The 21,708-nt window shown below is 41.9% G+C and overlaps 1 protein-coding gene across 3 annotated transcripts in view; it reads right to left on the bottom strand.

The window, feature by feature from the left end:
- Positions 1 to 21,708, bottom strand: part of arhgap29a (Rho GTPase activating protein 29a) — a 33,849-nt gene that overhangs the window by 5,376 nt on the left and 6,765 nt on the right. For 2 of the 3 annotated variants that reach the window (XM_031879377.1, XM_031879378.1), the window contains exons 3-16: positions 13,239 to 13,382; positions 10,113 to 10,209; positions 9,243 to 9,315; positions 8,671 to 8,731; positions 8,085 to 8,231; positions 6,524 to 6,588; positions 6,307 to 6,417; positions 6,118 to 6,198; positions 5,374 to 5,574; positions 4,417 to 4,554; positions 4,064 to 4,254; positions 2,233 to 2,402; positions 1,342 to 1,470; positions 15 to 113 (exon numbers count right to left, since the gene is read on the bottom strand). In XM_031879377.1, the coding sequence (XP_031735237.1) occupies positions 15 to 113; positions 1,342 to 1,470; positions 2,233 to 2,402; positions 4,064 to 4,254; positions 4,417 to 4,554; positions 5,374 to 5,574; positions 6,118 to 6,198; positions 6,307 to 6,417; positions 6,524 to 6,588; positions 8,085 to 8,231; positions 8,671 to 8,731; positions 9,243 to 9,315; positions 10,113 to 10,209; positions 13,239 to 13,382 (1,707 nt within the window). Of the gene's footprint in view, positions 1 to 14; positions 114 to 1,341; positions 1,471 to 2,232; positions 2,403 to 4,063; positions 4,255 to 4,416; positions 4,555 to 5,373; positions 5,575 to 6,117; positions 6,199 to 6,306; positions 6,418 to 6,523; positions 6,589 to 8,084; positions 8,232 to 8,670; positions 8,732 to 9,242; positions 9,316 to 10,112; positions 10,210 to 11,171; positions 13,383 to 21,708 lie in introns of those variants that run through there. The other variant, XM_031879379.1, reaches the window with a different exon arrangement.

The following is a 21,708-nucleotide window of genomic DNA, read 5'->3' as shown; positions in this document are numbered from 1 at the left end:
TCCGTTTGACTCACCGTTATCAGAGGGTGAAGGAGGCTCTCTATCATCCAGGTCATCAGCAGACGACATGGTGCCGGTGGAGGGGGTTCTGGGTAATCTCCTCTTGAAGTCTCCTGAGCAGTAAGGCAGGACACACAGGTAAGTCACCATCTCCACTGTTATATAAAGACAATTCTACTTGTTTCTGTCTCATGTGGTCTACGGCACAATGGTGGGACTGGGAGTGAGAACTCCTGAGAGCTGGACTGGGACAACTTTCCTGAATTTAAAGTGCCAAGAGAAAAGGCGTGGTCAACTTCATGTTGTTGATAATCAATTTACCAGTAAGGGATGGTTGGCGATTCACACCTCCATGGATTGGTCAGTCATTTCCAATAGGCTCCATTTTAATAATGTGGTTGATTTTCTAATGAGCCCAATAAGAAGGCCCATCAGGGATTCTTGATGTATTGCTAATGTATTCATTTAATATTTAATCAGTGGAATTTGTGTATCTTTAAGTGTCAGCTGTAAAAGCCCACCTGATAAGGGAACACAATCTATGTGAACAGACACTAATTTGGTTGAAAACCTCCTCTGCAAACACTTGGAGGAGACCTAACTCGTCCTGATTTTTAGGAAGCAGATTTGTACAAGGTCATTAAACTGTCTGTGACACATACGAACTGTTGCACAGCAACAGAGGAAACACTGAAAAAAAACTCAACCTGCACCAAAACTACCATTTCATGTGTTTGCGTGCGTTGTAGACTAGCAGAGTTGCTTACTGTTCAACAAAGAGGCACCATTGTCAGTAGTTGCTAAGCCACTTGACTCCGAGATAACATACTAACAAAGTTGGGTGAACATCAAGTTCATAGAAAAAGAAATGTTTGCAAGCCCCAGGGGCAATTGCAGACAGTCAGCGCTGAGGAATGCCCATCCTGTCTATCTTCTGCAATGTGTGGTGTCTTTGGCAATGACACAAGGCCGACACTACCTTAAGATTTAGAAATAGGTGTTGTGCAACAACCGGGGTAAACCAAGTGATTTGGCTTTCTTGACTAGGCGGTAAATGTGTTTTTCTGTCACCTCAAATGTAACAGCATGTAAAGATGTATGCAGAAGATGAATGTAGTTATATAATTATTCTCTTCATAAGCCATCAAGAAAAACAAACCCCTATTACAACATAGTGCATAATCAACCAATAACCAATTAATGAACAAAAATAAATTACAAAAATACTAGTTTTAGTCATTTAAAAAAAGCTAAATTTAACTTATAGGTAGACAAAAATGACAGTTTGAGGTAAACTTTGGGTAACTCTTAAATTAAAGCTGCCGTCCTGAATAACCCTACCTGGGCTTGCAGTGGGTGAGTCCATAGACCGGGATTCACTGCTCCCTCCAGCACTTTCCGAGTCGCTGCACATACCTCCACCCTGGCTGGCCGAGGCCCAGGGACGAAACGAGGCCTGAATCCGGAGTCCTGGATGAAGACAAATTAAAACGCTGTAAACACAATATTACAGCCCACTCGTGTTGTAAAAATTTAACTTTTGCATTTCTTCCTTCATTGCAGACAAAACATAAATGTTACTGAAATCTTGGTTTCTAGTACAAATAAATGACTTATGACCCTTGAAGTATAAGTCATAACTGGACTTGTTTTAGTGGGTATGCAATGTGCATCTCTCTGTTTTTATTGATTATGTTTTCTGGTTACAGGCCTACATAGAGTTCCTCAATTTCTTTCATTTGATCGGAGTGTTGAATCTCTAAAACAACACCTAAATGACCAATAAGCCTCCAGAGTGTGATGGCCAATTGTCAGTAGTTTAGAACTGCTATCTTTTCACTTAAAATTGGCCTAAAAGTCAAGAGCCCATTAACCACTGATGCAACTATTAGCGTAAAAGGCACTGCCTAAAAAGATCTGGGGAGAATGATACTTGCATGGACAAGAAAAACAAAACATAGGGAGATATCAACACAAGCAAACTGGCCACAGTATAGTGCTTTGGTTACCTTCACACTTCACTTCCTATTTCAAAATGTTTGCAAGTTACTCATAAAGCATTACTCATAAAGTCTTGTACATGGCTGCACAACATGTTGGCCAATGTAGAAGATATTATCTCTGTCTGTTCTTCAATGGTCTCTCTAAACTAAAACAACAGGTACTTGCTTAAAAGATTACAAGACACTATACAAGAACAGGAGCTATTAGGCTAAATGTAAACCTGCGTACCTTGGATGTCAATGCTACTGTTGGAGTGCCTTTCGGCAATCTTGGCATGCTGGGCAGTGATAGGACTCTCCATGTCATCTGCACCGAGGAGGTCAGAGGTCACAGATGCCTGTGACAGGTTACTGTGGGACGAGTGGCTGCCACTTAGCAAGCGCTTGTTGAAAGGCATCCTTGGGAGGAAAATGATGGAATGAAAATAATTTTTTAACTATATTCTTTGAGACATTCGACATGGAATAATACTAACTATAATCATTTATATAAAACAGGTTAAGTCAATTTGGACAATATAGAATAAAATGCATTTGTCACAGAGGGCTTTACACAACGTATACATCAACTTAACAGAACAAAGTAAACAAAAGTACAATTCTATTTAATAAAATTTCTTACTGTTTTATGTCAAAGTATATGACATTTCACAGCATTCACATTTAAGACCAGCAATAATACAGTCTAGAATTCTTGTCTTGCAATTACATCCCTCTCTAGACTAATTTAAATTAAAACTGCATCTGTAATTCCTATACTGCGGGATCAAATCACCGAGTATATTTCCTAATTCCGTCAGTACTGAACAGAGCACTGAATAACGATGATATCCTGAGATCAGCCCCACCTTACTGCCAAAGACAGCCGTTAATGTGTGTTTAACGATGATTAGCTGATAGGCATGTGAATGGCCGATGTGCAATCCAGGCCAGTCATTGTTACCAAAGTATCCTAATGTTTCTCACAATATAGAGTATGTAGGTCAGCGGTCTATAATTAACCTTTTGAAAAACAATGCTGTGGATGCATGTGAGCATGTGTGTGTGTGTGTGTCTGAGTTCCATTTCCTCTCAACCAAGCTGAATTCTTTTGATCAGAGGGATCAGAGTTGAGGGGTGGGGGGAGAAAACTAAGTAAGAACAAAGCACTCTCTCATTTCCATCAGTCTGTGTGTGTGTGTGTGTGTGTGTGTGAGACAGACAGACCGCTAGAGAGAGAGACTACAAATCAGTGTCAACTCACTCAAAAAGAAACAAACTGCTTTTTTTAACCACGTACCACAAGAACTGGGTACTGAAAAATACCCAAATGTAAAATGACCCCCATGTTTTCCATGGTGGTTAGAAACAACGTTGTGTATTTAACTTGAAAGCTACTGAAAACGAGAGGTGGTCACAGAGTTGAAGCAAAACTGATGGTAAATCCACTGCTCCTCTCTCCCGTGACCGCAGTCATTTCCGCAGGAAGCCCTAGCCAACACAATTGTTTTACGCTTTCCAAAACAAGCTCTCTCACTCAATCACTCCACCTCTCACCTACAGGGCTACAGTGTCACAGGCTGTTACAGTTATTTGACTGAATCTACAACCACTTGTTTACCATGTTTCCACAGAATCCTAAGATGCAAGCTTTAAGCTGTTGATATAAAAAAATGACTGAAAATCTTTTTAAATTGATAGAACATTTCAAATTAATTAAATTACATTGAAATAAACTGTTACGCCCTCTGTGAGCCACCAATGTATCTGTCTTACACAAATAACTAATTCCTTTATAATCAGAGAAAGTAAATATAAACACCAGGGCTTACTTATAAGCATCTGATATTCCAGTTATGTTCATTATTGTATACCTACCTACTTTATAATATGATGGACTGTTATTAGGTTTACACATATACGTTCTCAAAGTGAAAGATTAATTTTACTGCACGGTTTAACTTTCAGGAATGGAAAAAAACAATCTTTGAGTTTAGTATCTGCTTAAATGGCCTGTAAACCCCACAATGATAACACGAGCCACTGAACCCGTGTGTTGCAGCAGCGTCTTGATGTCTCACCCTGTGCTTTGTGTGACGGCAGAATCAAACGAGTGGGACTCCAGGCGAGGCCCATCAGTGGGTAGACCCCTGACAAAGTCGATGTAGCGCTGGCCCGGCTCGTACAGTTTGGCATTTTCACACAGACTCTGGTGGTTGACAGGAAGGGACACAACCTGCGCCTGCTGGAGCTGGAACCAATTGACCGTCATCTGAAACAAGGACCATGCAACATTAACCTGTGCCTAAGGTATTGAGTGCCACCTCCTTAGTCTGTCCGAGATTAAGTATGTCATTTCTGTTATTCAAGTTGTTCTAAAATTTTAAAAACAACATTTGTGACAAACATTTTCAGTTAACAAATCGGAACTTACGGCCTTGAGGGTGAGGTCGCACTGGGAGACCATCTCTCGGATCTGAGTGATGATCTCACTCTTGGTGTTGGCCAGATCGACTCTCTTGTCCCCAACATCAATCTGACATGCTTTGCAGTGCTCCCTGGCCTCATCAGCCTTCAACAGAAAGGAGACAAATCAGTAAATTCTCAACTCTATGACTGATCACATTAATATGATTTGACTTGAGCCAGTTTAGTTCCAACTGCTGTAAGTCACATGGTCTAAAGTTGATGAAACAAATAAATGACAAAAGATCTTGAGAATGAACTTCTATCTTTAGTGTCACAGGAGAACAATTCCTTTAAGTCCGATAGTTTGCTGACCAGACAGATCCATTTGTCTACACTCCAATGTCTGTTTTGTTCTTTGTCGTCAAAAAACGGAAAACTGAGAGCTGATAATGAGGTCATAACGAATGCAACAGCTTGTATAAACTCTGACCTGGCTAGCAACAGTTTAATTGACATTATGTAATTGAATAGTGCAACTGGGATAGTCTCTATGGTCTGGGGAGCCTGATTTGTGGCAATGGCATTAAATGTTGGAGCTTGGCCCAGAATCCTTGTTATGACTTTCCACCTTTTTCTGTCTCTCTGTACTTTCAATGTCAAATACATTTCAACAAAGAACAGCAAAACATGAATGTGTGAGTAGTACTTGGGTTCCTATTTTGTGTGTTTAGTTTCTGTCAAGTTGTTGTTAGCAGCTCTACCGGCCACATCACTATGCTTCTGAGTAAAATGGACTTTTGAAATGCCAAACAATGCAACTTAGGTCTAATCATATCATTAAAACAAACTTCAACAAACAAAAATGTCATTCATCAGACACAACATTTTTAAAGAAGCCTATAAGATTAACTCAGGGGCCATTAGAAATCTACAATGTACGACATTAACAGGGCCACAGGGCAAGCAGGGAGAGGTGCTGTACCTTCTGCTGGGCCTCCTCCTCCAGCCTGCGCCTCTTCTCTAGCTGTTTGACCACCGCTGCTCCTCCTCCTCCTCCTCCTCCTCCTCCTCCTCCGATCTGTTCCTCCTCAAGGCGGCTGGTGGACACCTTGGCCTTCTCATACTCCTCCTGCCGCTGGACCTGCAGCAGCCGCGCCTTCTTCAGAGCACCGTCTGCCTCGTTCTGGTGACACACACATATTAAGTTAAAACACAGATGGACAAACGGAACTATATCGCTGCCTCTGGATCCGTCCAATAAAACAAAATCCACTACTAGTCCAACAATGCTAACAAAAATACAATTAATAATAATCTGTAATAATTACTTAACCATTGAAACAGTTCAATGTTATCCAGAACCATTGAAATGTATACAGTATTACATACAGTACGCAATAATAGTTCAATGATTGGTTTTATTTTGTAATGACAAGTGTGGGCGCTTAACTAATTAAATGTTTAATTTAATTGAATTAGTTAAACACTAATCATTTACAATTGTCGAGTGTTATTAGCTTAGTTAATGATGCTTATTCTGTCATATGTGGAATGGAATGATTGTCTGGCAGGCTGCAGGACTATAGGGCAAACCAAAAGCTTTTGCTTGCATTGCATATGTTAGGTTCAGGCATTTCAAGAGCTACCTTGGACCGAGCCCCTGGGTCAGGGAAAGATTCTGTGTGTGGCCCTCTAGAGAATAAAGCCTTCATGGCAATCGACTTACCATTTTCTTTTGCCCTCTCTGCCACTGCTCCTTGACCTCTTTTCGTAGTTTGTCCAGCTCATTCTTTCTGGCCAGGAGAGGCTGGAAAGAAAGACACCACACACAGTCAGTCTGTCCTCTTGTTTCCATTATACAACCCCAACAAGTGCCCGTTCAGAAATGCAGCTGGATTTTGCTTTGCTGGATTACCTGCATGTATTTGTTGCTTTGGAGTACTGCTGCAGTGTGAAGTACCAGCTGGCTGTATTCAATGTCATTTTTGAAGGCAGCCATGTAGATCTCACGAAAAGGCATGAATTCCTTAAATGAGAAGGAGAAAGTCTAAACGTTAATCCCTGACAGCGAGAAGGCGGCAGCAAAACTGTGATGCCGGTGCAAGTCAAATTACCTGCATCATCAAACTTACCTGTTGACTTGCAAGCGTCTTAGCAGATTCGGACATTTTGGCGTAACTCTTTGCACACTCAATATCTGCAAATAGAGCACAGGAGTTTAGTTGAATTTCCCAACATATACAGCACTCTCTACCGGCATACAAACGGTCATTTATGTGTGTGCATATATTTGCAGTGTGCCAAAGTTCCTTTATTGTATCAACTAGTGGAGCTTCCTTAAAAACGACTACCTGAAAATGATTTAAGCATTTGCAGATTAAAGCACACAATGTCCTGGAGTCATGATACAAATCTATATAATTAATCAGTACATAAACCATTAACCAACGTTGATGTCTTTAAACAAACAACAGGTATGTTTGCCCGATAACAAATGTTCTGTACGGCTTGACTGAGTGCTTTGTGACATTGTGTTGACTGGCCAACTGACTAAGTATTAGACTGAGAGCATTCATTAACCGGAGAGCCGAACAAAAGCCCTCACACTTCACACTCAACCTTGAGACTTGATAAGACTTCTAAGTCCAGCTCAGGTGATCGAGAAACATTTCTCAGGAAGTTGGCCCCTAATTAATCCTCACATTTGTGGCTCTGGCTAGTTTAAAGGGATAGTTGGGATTTTTTTGAAGTGGGGTTGTATGAGGTATTTATCCATCGTCAGTGTATTGCCTATAGTGGATTGCGGTTGGCATAACACTAATTTGGAGAAGTATTCAGAAGTAGCAGCAAAGTTATAATTAGAATATTTTCACCCCTTTACCTTGCAGACAGCCCTTTCAGACGGGGAACATAAGTCGCTATTTATGTCTATTCAAAGCCACCAGACAAAGGTGGTACAAAAACAGTAATTTCACCTCACAGAACACGGGAGACGCTGGTATCGCGCTGCCTCGATGGGTTAGTTGTTTTTTGTTATTTTGTGACTTTAGTGAATCACCTACTGTAGGTAGTAATACACCGATTATGGATAAGTGCCTCATGCATCCCCTCTTGAAAAAAATCAATGAGCAATGCTCATGACTAACTGAACAAATGAACCAAAAACAGCTGAAAAGTAATCGTCTCGGAAATTGAACAAACCTTAAGAATAAGAATAAGAACATTTTAATATTTTAGATAAATCCAAAAGTGGGTTTCATTACTGAAAGTAAACGCATCAATTGCCGGTAAAAACAACTCCAAACTTAAAGGACAAAGATGTGCTTTGCTTATTGTTCCGTCACTTGGATGTTTGAGCTTCACGGTGCAGAATGCTGTACTTGCAGTTTGAAACTAGAAGGATGTTGTTAAGTCTAAAAACACATCTGTAATGGATCATTAAAAAAAATTGTTGTTTGAATCTTTTGAATTAGTCCCAACAATGAGAAACCTCTTATTACTTTTACTGTAGTGTTTAAGCTGTTGTGCATGACCTACACATGAAAACATCTCGTAAAGATTCCCTGACGTGACTACCCAGACTTATATAATGACGTACTAAAGTTAAGTACATGGTCCATGATACTAACACATGATAGCCGCTACTTCACTGTTGCCTCCCTTACATGTCAGAAATGCTGTGCCCCAACTCACCCATGCTGAGACGCTTCTCCACCCACGCCAGCAGCTCTTTGGTGTACTTGGACCAGGCCTTGGCGTAGAGCAGCGCCGACTCCACCCCGCTGTCCTGCCTCTGCAGCGTCCTGTCCACCTCCTCTGCCCGAACCGGCTGTGACGGCCCTGTGAAAACCACAGCGACCCCCACCAAGGATGTTGTAAAATCTGGGCTTTAGCATGACGGTCAGTGACCAACGCTCATGCAATTGTCACCACTGCTGCATCCGTGTCAGCGAGTCACCTTGGGTGAGCGTCATATGAGCTAATACCATTTGAGGATAATTAATGCTGACAGGACACTGACTGCTGGATGTATTAATAAGTGATTGAGGTGGCTGGAAATTAAGACTTGAGAGTTAATTGTGCTCTTACCCCAGATAACCCAACAACACTTCAGTGAAAGTGAAACAGCCCAAACAACACAGAATAATGAAGCAGAAACAGTAGATCAACGAATTTCATTTGCCAGGATTACATTCTTCCCCCCCTCCCTCCCCCGCCAAACACTTTGGTAGAGCAGTGCCAGAGTACAGAAGCCGTGTGTTATAGAGATCTGTCTTACCTGGCAGATCATCTTTCTCAGGGCCAGATCCTCCAGATTCCGCAGAGAGACTCTCAAAAGACTGAAAAGAAGACGGATAAAAATCAATCAACAATGAGGAGGATTAATTTCCTACTCAAAGCACGATACGCTCTGCTAACATACTTTAAACAACTCTTATCAGACAATGACCTCTCCTTAAGAGATGTTATGAAACCTACAACAGGAAAACAACAATTCAAAGCATCAATTCATCATTTCCAGCTAGACCATTTTGGAAACATGCGTCAGCCAGCAAGCGTTCACTTAACCCCTAAACTCTGACAGCTCATTTTTCAGATATTTCACTTGACATTTCAGGGGCAGTAGGCCACATCCTGGAGTTCATGGGATATTGAATGAACAAACAATAAACGTATGTTTAAGTATGAAGCCAATATGTATATACTATTATCAGCCTTTGAGTTGGGATGCCACGTAGAGTTCTGGTGGGTGGTTAGTGACAATTTGATACCTCACTTGTGCTGAATTAGTAGACCGTTTGTTTGTGGGTGATGGACAGAACTACACACCATATATTGTACTTTTCTTACCCTGCTTCTCTTAGTTAGGGGGAGCCCCAACACCGATCCATTCTCTACATCTCCCATAAGGAAGTCAGACACTCTGAAGGAAAACAGACACAAATCAATAAACTTTATGAGTTGAGAAAGTATGAAATTGATTAAACGAAAAGATTTCCAGAAATCCGTTTATGTTTTAGTTTAAAGGTGGACTCCATTGATCTTCGATAAAGTAGATGGACTCACATAAGAGAGGTTAAAAATGGTCTAAATATATTTGGCAGAGGCTGAGATATGCTGACTTTTTGTCTCTAGCATACACAAGCCCCCAAAAACATGGGATCCTACAGTTCCCATAATGCCACTCAATAGCATCTTTCTTTAGACCTTCCCTGCATTTTCAAAAGATTTCCGTTTAAAAATGTAAAGCTTTATCCCAATCCGAAATGACACGAGGGTTATTTTAACTTTGAAAAGCGTAATGTGTAAAATCGTTGGAGTGCCACTTTAATTCTGAAATGAAGAAACATGTAAGATATTCATTAGCCTGGTCTTTACACAGAAATAGTGGTTTTTAGTTCATTCATTAACGGCCATATTAAGGCTCAGTTCTATTTTCAATGTTCTCTATATCTCTAAAAAATGTTGTGACTATCGTGTATTAAATATTTGTGCTTTTATGTAACCCGTTTACTGCCTTCCTCTGGCTTGTTTATAATAAGCTATATGAAGACAAATTTACCTAAATTAATAATGCAATTCCATAATTGAGAGGGAACAAATACATTTGGAACATTAAGAATAAAAGTACAACTTGTCTGCAGTTTGATTGCATAAGAAAGCCCACAGAAGTTAAGTAAGTAATGGTAATTGCAATCCCAGTTATGACAGAATACTTACACATTGCCAAAGGTGAACGCCAATGTGTCAATAGCAGCGTAGATCTCTCCGAAAAGCTTCTGTTTGTTCTCCTCGTTCACCTCCTTAAAATTCACCCCTGTCAAATAGTGAATAAGTAGGGTTCAGCAGGTGGAAACCTGAACCATACATTAAGAAGACATCTTGCACTGGCACCTCTGATAAAGCTGTGTTGCAGATATGAATCTCATGTTTCATGACTCAACAACCTGTACATGACGTAGTATGGAGTCAATACAAATATGTTCTTCAAATCATGCTAAGATCTCCATATCTCAAATGTACAGACATTTTAAAATTGAAAATCCCTCAGAGACATTCCAAAAACAACTTGTGCCTTAATTCAGAAAAGATAAGCAAAGATAGGCAAGTGTATATATTCGGCTGTAATCGGGAGAGGCAGTAGTTTCCTGCTGTAAGTCTAAACACAGTGATGACTGAAGACAGAATGGGGGGAAAACAGCAGTGTAAATACGGCTGTAATCAGTCTTCACAATAAACTTCCTGTCCTGACTGAGCACAGAGAAAATAAACTGGGAGAGAGATGCTCAGAAAATGCGTCCAAACACCGAGCAATAAATCAGTGATGTCACTGACCACTCTGCTGTCTCCATGATTTCCTCAGCCTTTCCTTTCCAATAGAACAATGGAGATTTCTAGAGTTCAAAGACCCACAGAGTAGACATTTGAAATAGAAAACCAGCTGTCTTCGGTTAGCTTAGCTTTGACCCGTTTGGAAAGTATCTTGTCTTTGTAACGGAGGCAGAAAAAAGGAATCAGTTGAGAAACCTCAAGCTGGTATGAGTCCACCTCCAACTTATCTTGAATCGTTTCTCAAATATCTAAGGAAGACTGCTCCCAACAGCATCAGCGCTTAAAACCTTCACTCTTTAGCAGAGTCCTTGAAAGTTGAAGAGCACCTCCCTACCAACACCTATCGAACACTAAGATGCTTCCTCAGTAGCCTAAACGCATCGAATCCAAGTCTTTCAGAAAGAGTTTTATACTGTGGTACAAATGACAAAACTACCAATTACCCACCTCAAAACTTTCTTCAGCATTTCTCCTGTTTAACAGAAACAAGAAGCCTTGATCATAACAGTAACCAATACTTCCAGGTGATTTTTCTGTCCAAACACTTTAAACACGCCACCAAACAAGTTATTTTTCTTTACGGGAATCCAAAAGTTGGCTGTTCCTCTATCCATCAAAAGGAGCACTAGATAGAAATAAATCCAATGTATAAATTATTCACTCAGAGGCACAGGAAGTGTTAGGATTATGTCAGAAGGGTGCAAAAAGGATCCAAAAAGGAGGTCCAGTGTCCATGGGGCTCCAGTCCAGCTACGGTAGCCACCACCATTCAAAGCACACAACTCTCTTGTGCGGTTACATCTCCTCCTCTTCTGTCCAACCCCTACCCCCAACAGGACATCCTGAGGCTTGCTGGAATACAATGCTCAGGCCCCAACCAGTGGTCCAAACGTGGAAGTTACATCATCGGGGAAAAATGGTATTGTTTCAGTGGAAAAGCACAACACTCTCGAAAACGCTCGTCAGCTGCAAAGTCCTACGCGGAATTCAGGTCCAGGAGGAAATTCTCCTCCAATGCAGACTAATGTGAATGTGCAGCAACTTGGGCATGGGACTGGATATGAAGTGTCACAGGATGGAGGAAGTGATAAAACTTCCTCTTGTGTTGAGGTGCACCTTGGAATGTGATGAAGTAGAAATGCAATACATACTCCACTGGAAAAAAAACTAAATCACAGGATTCTATTATATGTAAAATCACCTGGTTGTGATGTGATTTTAATGTTAGAGAAAAGATTAAATGTGTACCAAGCACAGCCTGCTGATCACATGACACACCTCCATGAATAGAGACATATCATTTTACATCAACACGTCTAACACCCGCAGCGTTGAGATTTGGCTGTGAAAAATATTGGCGCGTACATCTCATATCACCTTGTCCCTGTGTGAGGGTCAAGGAATGAGCGGTTCAGGCCACCTAGTGGCAGAAAAGACGTCATAGCACGCTTCACTGCACAGAATTATGAAAAGACCACATGATTACAGATAGTGTAACTGTTAAACCTGTTAGCAATATTGGCTGTTTACCATAAACACTTGTTCAATTATAACACGCAATACCTGTGCCCTTAAACCAGTTGCTATTAATATGACAAGTTTGAAAAACAGCTGAAAATTTTACTCTACTTAATTAATTCAATATCAAAGAGCCGAAATCAAAAGCCTTTACAGAACGCATATTAAGCTGTCAATTCTAAGGCTTCGTTATTGAAAAGGTCATACTCTTGTGCATCAACATATTTAAATGGCACACAAATAGTCACGGTACTGCAAAATGTGACTTGCATGCACATAATAATTGTTTATGGCACACATGCCTGCACACACCCATGTGTGTGTGGACATACTCCAAATATTTCAGCTAAGGTGAGCTTCATTCATACACAGAGCCCTTCAGGCTTTGTTCACTTCAACATGTCACCATTCCCCATTAAGTGAAAGCTCTTCAAAAAGCCTCTTTATGCCCTTCTTTGCAATGCAAATTGAGACGAGGTACACTCGGGGGAGTCTTGTGTGGCGGCCAAGTTAAGAATTGACCTGCACGCCAGATCATAATCTCAGAGAATGAGATTGAATAGGATTCCTCGCTGTAGTTCCCTCTGGACTGGCAGACAAAGCACAAAGGACACCCGCCTCTCCCTGCCTCCTCAGTGAGGTATCTTACTCCCAAATATTATTTTCTTACTCTCTATATGGGGTTTGAAATGCATGCTGCTGCATTCTAAGCACTTGAGTGACTTCTGAGGAGCTACATTGCTTTGAAGCTATAGGAAAACTATTCAGAAACATTCCCTGGGAAGTTCTTTGTAAGACTTGGGAAGACAGTGTGAGAGAGAGGACACGGCAATAGTGAATGTCCAGGAGAGAAAACTGCCATGAGAGAAGGGGGGATTAGATAAGCAGAGACAGAAAACAGACCGAAGGAAGAGTGGAGGAGTGGTTGGTATGTTTCACAGGAAAGCTGTGAGTTATGTGTGTGTTTTTAAGGGAGATCTGGTGTTCATAGCTCACCTTTGACCGTGGCGATGACTGTTCCAGCTGTACTGAGGATGTCCACCGAGTTGAGGCTCTGGTGTTTGCCGATTATGGACTTCAGAACTCGCAGCAGCTCCCCAAGACGCTCGTGCGCCGCCTGATGGAGGCAGTCCTGGTGCTCTGGAAAGTTATAAAGACACTTTTAGCATAACAGTTAATGTATACGTCTCATTCAGTCTATCTTGTAATAAGCACAGTGGGGCTGTCAATTACCCATTTAACATGATGGAATTGGTGAAGACAGTAAAACCATCGTCTGACAGTGTCCACTGAAATATCATTGACAGCTACTACATCATTATCCATCAGCCTGGTTAACCTTCGACCCATGAGATGATAAGAGATCAGTGTCGCCCAGTGTTTCTCTGCTACACGTCATTGAGCAATTGGCCAGGTTTGTTATGCTATAGAACATGGAGCGTAAATGGCCTTTCAATGTACTATTTCCTGCCATGAATTGTGTCTTCAGTCTGAAAAATGACGGGACTTGTACCATATTTCAACATTGAGGCTTAACAATGACTCATGTGCTATGAAACCTGAGCAGACTGAACCTAGAACCCAGCTATTTAGAACTCTCCCTGCTTTACATGAATGGTGCAACATCATTGGAAAAGAGGATTACTACATGACATTCCAGCTTTGTTGGTTGAAAGAGTGACTGTGGCAGCCATGACAGATTGCTTTATGGTGTAGTTGCACAGACAAATAGTAGCGACGGCATAGGGATTGCACACAACTCAGCAAACCTACACAAAGAACTGAAATGGTGCTAGCCTAACAGCCAAGTGCATAACTAAACACGACCTACTGTGCTATCTGTCTGCAATTAGCAGTTGGTTAGCTAGTTAACTAAAGGAAACATGGCATCTCAGGTATGTGGTTGAGTGGAGTAGATGTGACTTTACTAACAGTGAGTCACCACCATTTACAAAAAGGGACAAAAAGCACTTTGCTATCAGTTGACCTTTATAATCTGCTCTCGACATTGTTGAGGAATGAGGTCATGAATGAGGAAATGGAAACGAGTACATCAACTACGGTTCAGGTGTTTTTTGTTGTTTTTTTACTACTCATTAGAAACATATTGAGTACTGCAGGATAGTGTCACAGGGGTCCGACACACTAGCATGGCTGACTTTACCAAAGATAACTGATACAAGAGGTAACTGGAGACACACACACAGATATTATTGGCATTTTGCTCAAATATGTTCCAGTCCTATAGCTGTAATCTCACTTAATACACAGTCGGCTGCTCGGCAGGTTATTTGACATGCTTTAAATGTGATCATCATCGTTATGTGTATAAATGAGATTATTCTTAGTCAGATCTCTTTCTAGTAAACAGAAAAAAGTAAGGTAAAACAGAGACGCACACACACGCACACACAGAATGGTTACAGGCAGTCAAAGCCACATTTTGTGCTGACGATCACCCCTGGATTACCCCTTCATGGTAGGGGGATCAGAAAGACTTTAGCTGTCTCCCATTTAGTCTTTTATTCATTAGCCCTCTTTTTTGGAGTGGGACAAATAGTGCCGCCAGTGGGGCTAATAATGCTGCGTCTGTGTGGCCGCCATGACAATGCTAGCTGAGTCCTGTCCTGGAAATCCAGCCAACTGACCACCAACTGACCAGCAGGTGACAAGTTCAAACAGGTCAGAACAATAACCTAACAACCAGTATGAAGCGCAGAAAATGTGCAAAATCTCCCCACAAACTGTCAACAAAATGCTGTAGAGCACCGTACTTATATATTTATATTTTCATGTTTCAACTTTCTTATAGCACTATGGCAGGCAGCCTATTTTTTCTCTCAAGGAATGTGAATGATAATGTGCCAAATGGCTATACATGTTGCTGCTTTACTGACAACTTCAATGCATTCAGTCAACACACCCTGCAAATCAACAATAGGCCACTTAACATAAACCCAAAGAGCTGAAGTGATTGGATAAGGTGCAATGACTCAGAGAAACAGTACTACAAGGTGGCCACAATGTAATTCCAGGTGAAGATCAAGCACTTGCAAAAGATCAACACACAAACTGAAATCACAGGACACACCAAAATGATTACATAAGACAGGCACAAATCCCAGACTGTTCCACTACCACATGAACTACCCCATGCCAACATGCGCTGTTGCCTCTAGCTTGCCAAAAGCTTCAGGACCTGGAGAGTCCTATCCTTCACCATAGCGACCATCTTCATCCATCTTCATCAGATGTCGTGCACAGCTTCTTCTAGTGCCAAGGACCTAGTGGTTTTTGATGATGAAAGCCTCTCGTTCTTTTGTTTCAGCTGCCCAACTCCCCACGAGGCAGGAAAAGGGCCAGCGTTGTGCTTCTGGCACAACCACACATCAAACTGAGACTCAAAACTTCTATACAATCAATGCAAATGGGCGTATAGAGAAGGTCATTCTCTTCACTGGTCCCTTGGATGACTATGTACAGATTCAGCCATTTTCCAATTACAATCTCGTGTAAAAGAGAAAGAATGTGCCAAGTTATTTTGTAGTGGTATGACATGTACTCTTGTATTCAGCTCCCAAAACAAACCTTTTGAATGGTGTTTTCTGAATAATTTGGCTCAAATTAAACAAAATCGGAACAGGAAGTCTGCATTTACATTAAACACAGGCAGATTTTATAGTTGTTTAATGTAAAACAATCACATTTTAAAACAAACAAGTATTTTATTTAATATTAGAAATACATTTCATATACATTTCCTTTAACTTGCTGTTTTTGCAGTGTTAATCTTTTACTGTAACAGAACCAGTCTTCCCACAGCCTTATACAGAGACCTGGACCCACAAAAATTTGATAAGGGTCAAAGTTTACAATGAGCTGCTTCAACCCTTAATTGGTCCTGGTCAGTTTAGATCCCATTTATGGACATTATCCTTTCAATGACAAAAACACACAATGGCCTAAATCATCCCTACACAGGCTATACACCCTATTCATCGACCGAGTAACTGAATCCAGAGCCCTGGAGGCACCAAGCCTGGGCAAGCTAGAGGTTTATTAAGGACAAGCCTAAACCATGAATGCCCACGAGACAGAGGGTCTTCCTTTGCAAAGCTCCATGGGCTCCAGTCTTCAATGGCGGTTGTGTGGCCTATTGGACCATCCTAAATGAAGGCTAATTAGCAAGACATTATGGTTGCGTCCACCGGCCCAGCAGGACACAGGATAATGTACAGAGACTGATGATGCCATTCTGCACGAGACACAAAGAAGAAGACTCGTTCCCACCAGGGAGGGGCGGTTAACGGAACATCTGACTGGTGCAATACGTTTCAGCAGTGGTATTGCCAGGAAAAATAAAGTTTGGAAAGGAACATTTGGTGGAAGAAGTTGCAATGACAGAAGATGTTTCAATTGGCAAATATCAGCTATCTGAAAACTGGAAAACAAACAAGCTGCTGGGAAGATTGTTCTGCTTTCCCCTGGGAAGACCACTGAGTTTTGCATGAGTTGTTTAAGTGCCGAAAACTCACTATTGTCCCTGGGGCCACTAGCAAACAGTGGCCTGGTCGCCTCATGGGCCTGCCACATGAAGCATTTATGGAACAATAAATCACAACGGCAGCTTTTCACTTTTCACGGGAAAGAGGGATTGGAGTGTGTGTGTTTGTGTCTGTGTGTGTGTCTTTGTCCATGTGTGATGGTTAGTGGTCGGAGTGATAGGGGAGGAGTTTTGGTTGGCATTGGGGGGTGGGGGGGGGGGGGTATTTGGGGTAGTACGCTCCCTTGGGATTTGTCCCAAATTTACCCCTGCACCCCACATCCCTGCTGTAGTGGGGGTTATGAGAGAAGGAGCAAGTGAGAGACATTCCTGGGCATAATAAGCCCTGGTGAATGAAGGCTACAGAGGGATCAGACCTGATGAGAAGGAGGCAGCGGATCAGGAGCTGCTCTGGGCTGCCAGTAAGACATTGCCAGGTTTTTACTTCATTAGCGTCATGGAAACCCAACATTCCAGCCTCTTGTTTGGGAGTGGGGACGGGAGTTGCAGGAGCGAGGGGGATCCATAATGAAAACATTGTCAGATCACTCACCATCGAGATGACACCTCAATACCAAAACATTCTGATGCTCTTCTGGAGCAGACTCTAACAGTTAAATGTTATGGAGCTACACATATACAAAGATAAGGCCGTAGACTCATGATAGTTGATTTAGTCTATGCAGTATGTGGGGAGGCGATGTTGGAGAACATGAAACCTGGAGCCATAGTCATACTATTCTCTAGCTCTATATTTTTGACCACTAACCGACAGGCCACTAGAGTGTTATAATGTAAAATTATATCTTTGGTATCTCACCCAAGTACAAGTCTTTCTGCAGGTCCAATATCAACCTGCATGGTTGTTGTTTTGCATTGAGTCTTTACACTGTTGGTTTGTTTAATGGTTGTGTTTTGTTGGTACTTAGGCAAGGACAAAGTATATTAGACCCAAGCATTCAATGTGAAAAGGTTTTTAACACTTAAGAACTGCCCACAAGGTGTAGACTACCATATAAGAAATATAGTTTTTGTTATTGCGCAAGGCCATCAATGCTAAAAAAGATGCCGTTGCTTTTTGTTGATGTGCACCATGAGGTGCACATCAAATGTCTCAGTTTGGAGACTTAGCATCACTGACTTGATTCTTTGCAGCACAAAACTTCAACTAGGGCCTGACACAATATGACTTGGCAACATTCCTTTCGCTCTGGACCTAGCTATGCTCAGTCATGCATTGCAAATCATGGGAGCAATGTATTATCTATGCTTCAAAACATTTGATGGAACAGAGGGGTGCTTATTTTTGCAAAGCAAGTGTGAAATCACTAAACATGTCACAACTGGGTCTACAGAGGTCCAATCAAATGGAAGCAGTTCATGGCAGAGGGGGCTAAATAGGATGTTGGACAGGCTAGCCATGACCAATGTCAATCAAAACCTCTCAATGTGTCCTATTGAGTCAGACCACAGCTGGACATTCCAGCTACTCACCCCTAAATAACCAACTAGAACTCTGTAGTGGCAGTTGTTTCAAAGAAATTGTGCATTCATCAAAAGCTGTGGTATGGCTAGGTTTCAAGGGGCTCCTTTGAGACTTGCCCCCTTCTTCAAAAGACAAGCAACCAAATGTTTCAATCAATCACTACGTGACTCAATAACCTTTGCTTTGTTCAAATGGATTCTTCTTCAATGGGCTAGGGGTGAAATGCCACAGTCTTTCATATTACCCATTCACCAGTACTGCATCCTTAATACGGTATTTATGTGCGTTGCTAAAAAATTCCTTATTGTTTCAGTCCAAATTTGACCTATTGTCCAGACTATAAGTGGGTCTCGCAAAATGGGTCCACTTAACCTTCAACACTTGGGCAGGGTCACTGCAATGGGTGGCCCATACAACCCTTGATATCCTCCTCCTCCAACATACTTCCTGTGGTCAGTGGACCTGGTCTACCTCTGTCGACAAACCACCGGCGGTCCACTCGACGGATTAGTAGATTACATGCAGCTGGTAAAAGGCAGGAGAACTTTGCCTTCCCAGACTTCTATGCTCATGCCGAAGCATTCCCTGTTGTTTCACCTTTGAAGCTCTTTTTTCCCATGACTGCATGCACAAAGAGCTGGTGTTTAAAAAAAGAGCCCCAGGCTAGACACACAGCACCTTCCACCTAGGTGGGGGGCTTTTATGTTCCACTCTGCAGGCTACTGCCTTTGTGAGGCTTGTTAGCCGTTAGCTCAGAGGACAAAAAGTAAATGAAAAATTATGTATAATGGAGGCTGAATTTAGGAAATGCAGTGACATTAAGTTTGACTGCGAGAGAGGAACACAAGAAATAACGACGCATTGCAAAATTCAGTAATAAAGATCCAATAACCAATTGACAATCATCCTTAAATCCAAGGGTGGCCAGGCAAAATGTTCCAAGATCTCTTTCTAGTCAACAGACACGTTTACCCTCGGATATTTCTCTCTTTAGTTTTTTGCATATAAATGGGATACCCAGTGCGGAGTGAATAATTTGTTTTCCCCCCTCTTGCATTTCTCTTTGGAACCGTCTGTCACAGTGAGGAAAGACAGGCAACCTCTCTCTCTGGATATCCCCCCACATCACCATCTTCACCACCATGCCTACTGTTGAGGCAAAGCTCTGAAGTTTGGCATTCCAACTATGCTTTCTTTAAGAGAAACTGCAAATCCCCCCACTGTTGAACCTCGAGCTGCCAGCCAAACTGGTCAGGCATTAGGCTGAAGAGACTACAGTTGCTCCCCAAGATGTGTAATGCAGGCAAAGGAACATCAGCAGGCCAGAGAGGTGGGAGGTGCGAAAGCTGTCCACCAAGTACAAGGATGGGCCCCTTTAGTATACCTGTCAAGAGGCAGAACTGGGAGGTGAGGGGGCTGAGTTTGGGGGAGACAAACACAGCATTGAGAACAAGGGGACACTGTTTAGCTTTACTTGTTTCCTAATCCTGAGAGAATTGGCTTTGTGTGATTGAAAGCTTGCACTAGAAAAACTTACTCTCATAACTGTCAAGGCATTTCATTTGGTAAAATGTTTATAAGAAGGGAATTGGGACAGAATTTGGGACAGCATTTTAAGGATAGGTTCAGTTCGAAGATAAAAAGAATTCAAGAAAAACTAGTGCACATGGCACTGTTTTGTTTCTTACCATGGTTACAATTAACAGCTTGAGCAGACAACGGCCTTACATGGGAGTGAAGGTATTCAGGGATGAGGAGGCACTGCTGATCGACGCCCGCTAGTCCTGTGAAAGGGACTAAATATCTAAAGCCAGGTGACCTCCTGCATATATGAGCCCTTTCTCCATTCATTGCTAGTTATGAAATATGCAGATTGAGAAGCTCCTACATTCTGTCCTTACAATTAGTTAGATGAAAAGACACAGTTTGTTCCAGGAAGCCATAATCAGTCCGGAGAAGCAGATTCATGAGAGTGACAAGGGTATTGCTGCGTGTGTTTCGTACGCTTTGGCAAGTTCAATCACACCCAAATAGGTCCACTTTCCTCCCTTGCCCTTTCTACACCCCAATGGGGCCTAATTTGAGTCTCACAGGATAGGACAGACTCCAATTGGTCCTGGCTCTGCTTCACGCTCAGTCTGCCTACCTCCACATCAAACAGGGACTCTGTTCCTTTCACTGAGCACAGCAACTGAGTTCCTAAACTTACAGAATGTTGTGGACAAAGACAGCGGTTGGTTATCCTCCTCTCCTCCCCATCAGCTCCATTGGTCTTTAACGAGTTATGAGCTGTACACAGCATGGGGCTGCCCCTGGCACATGCAAGCATGCCCCAAGGTTGGCTCTGGTGAAAAACAAGGCCAATTATGCTCAGAATAGCCCCTCGCTACACAACAGATTACAAACTATTTACCAAAATCTCACGCCAACGCCAGCAAATACAGAGGCTGGGATGCTTGTGTCATGACCAGAGTAAACACAGTTAGGCTAGTGTCTGTGTTGTTTGCCGTGTGGTTTTCCATATGACATGAGCATGATAAACCCCATTACTTACCTCAGTGACATGCTGAAACTGAAAAAAGCAACGGTCAGCTACGCCATCTAACCAGTGAACTATGACTGATGACTCTTCTGCACAAATTCTCCCTTGCGAAGCTGACTAACCAAAGACAGTTATAGTGAATAGACAGTGGACTTACCTCTCACCACATGGATATGCTCTTACACAACAAAACGCATAAACTTAAGGAGATCAGGGCAGCCCATGTTTTTGCTTCTTGATATAGGGATTTGTGATCTACATCACTTTTGCTGATATAAGAATGAGTCAGGCTTATTTCAAGTGTAATGCATGTTTAGTGACCTCTACTTTATATACAGAAAAATGTGCATATACAAAAACCTAATCTGGGATGGCCAGAACAAGAGCAGCTATTTTGAATGTTTGTTGGATTTAAGATTCACATAATTTAGCTTCGTTTCAAATTGAGGTTTAAACAACATACAAGAAAAGATTTGTATGTTTTGAGCTCTTAATGATAACTGAGTTATCAAAAATCAAACATTGCCAAAAGTAAATGAAGGACATTCCATGAGCTTTACATCCCTACCAGTGGATGTTTCTAAATCAAATGAATGTATAATTTGCACCACAAATGTTTAAAAGTGCAGGATGTCAAATAAAGTCTGCCTTGTCTAATCCTAGAGGACTTTAATCCAATGCAGGGATAGAGGCTACAGATTCAAGGGCTATTTAATCTTATTCAGAGGATAAATTTGCCATCTTCGTTTCAAAGCCTTAATCCAAGGAGGAAGAGGGGAGGTCTTCTGCCATACCCAATACTGATGCTTCCATATTCAACATCCCTGTTACTTCACAGAAGCCTCCAGTGCCGGGTTTCGACAGTACAGCCCCTCATCAGAGCCCCCCCCCCCCC

The sequence above is a fragment of the Anarrhichthys ocellatus genome, unplaced genomic scaffold, assembly GCF_004355925.1.
Source record: "Anarrhichthys ocellatus isolate YVR2014 unplaced genomic scaffold, GSC_Weel_1.0 scaffold253, whole genome shotgun sequence".
In the NCBI taxonomy this organism is placed as follows: domain Eukaryota; kingdom Metazoa; phylum Chordata; class Actinopteri; order Perciformes; family Anarhichadidae; genus Anarrhichthys; species Anarrhichthys ocellatus.
This window is presented reverse-complemented; position numbering and strand designations above follow the sequence as displayed.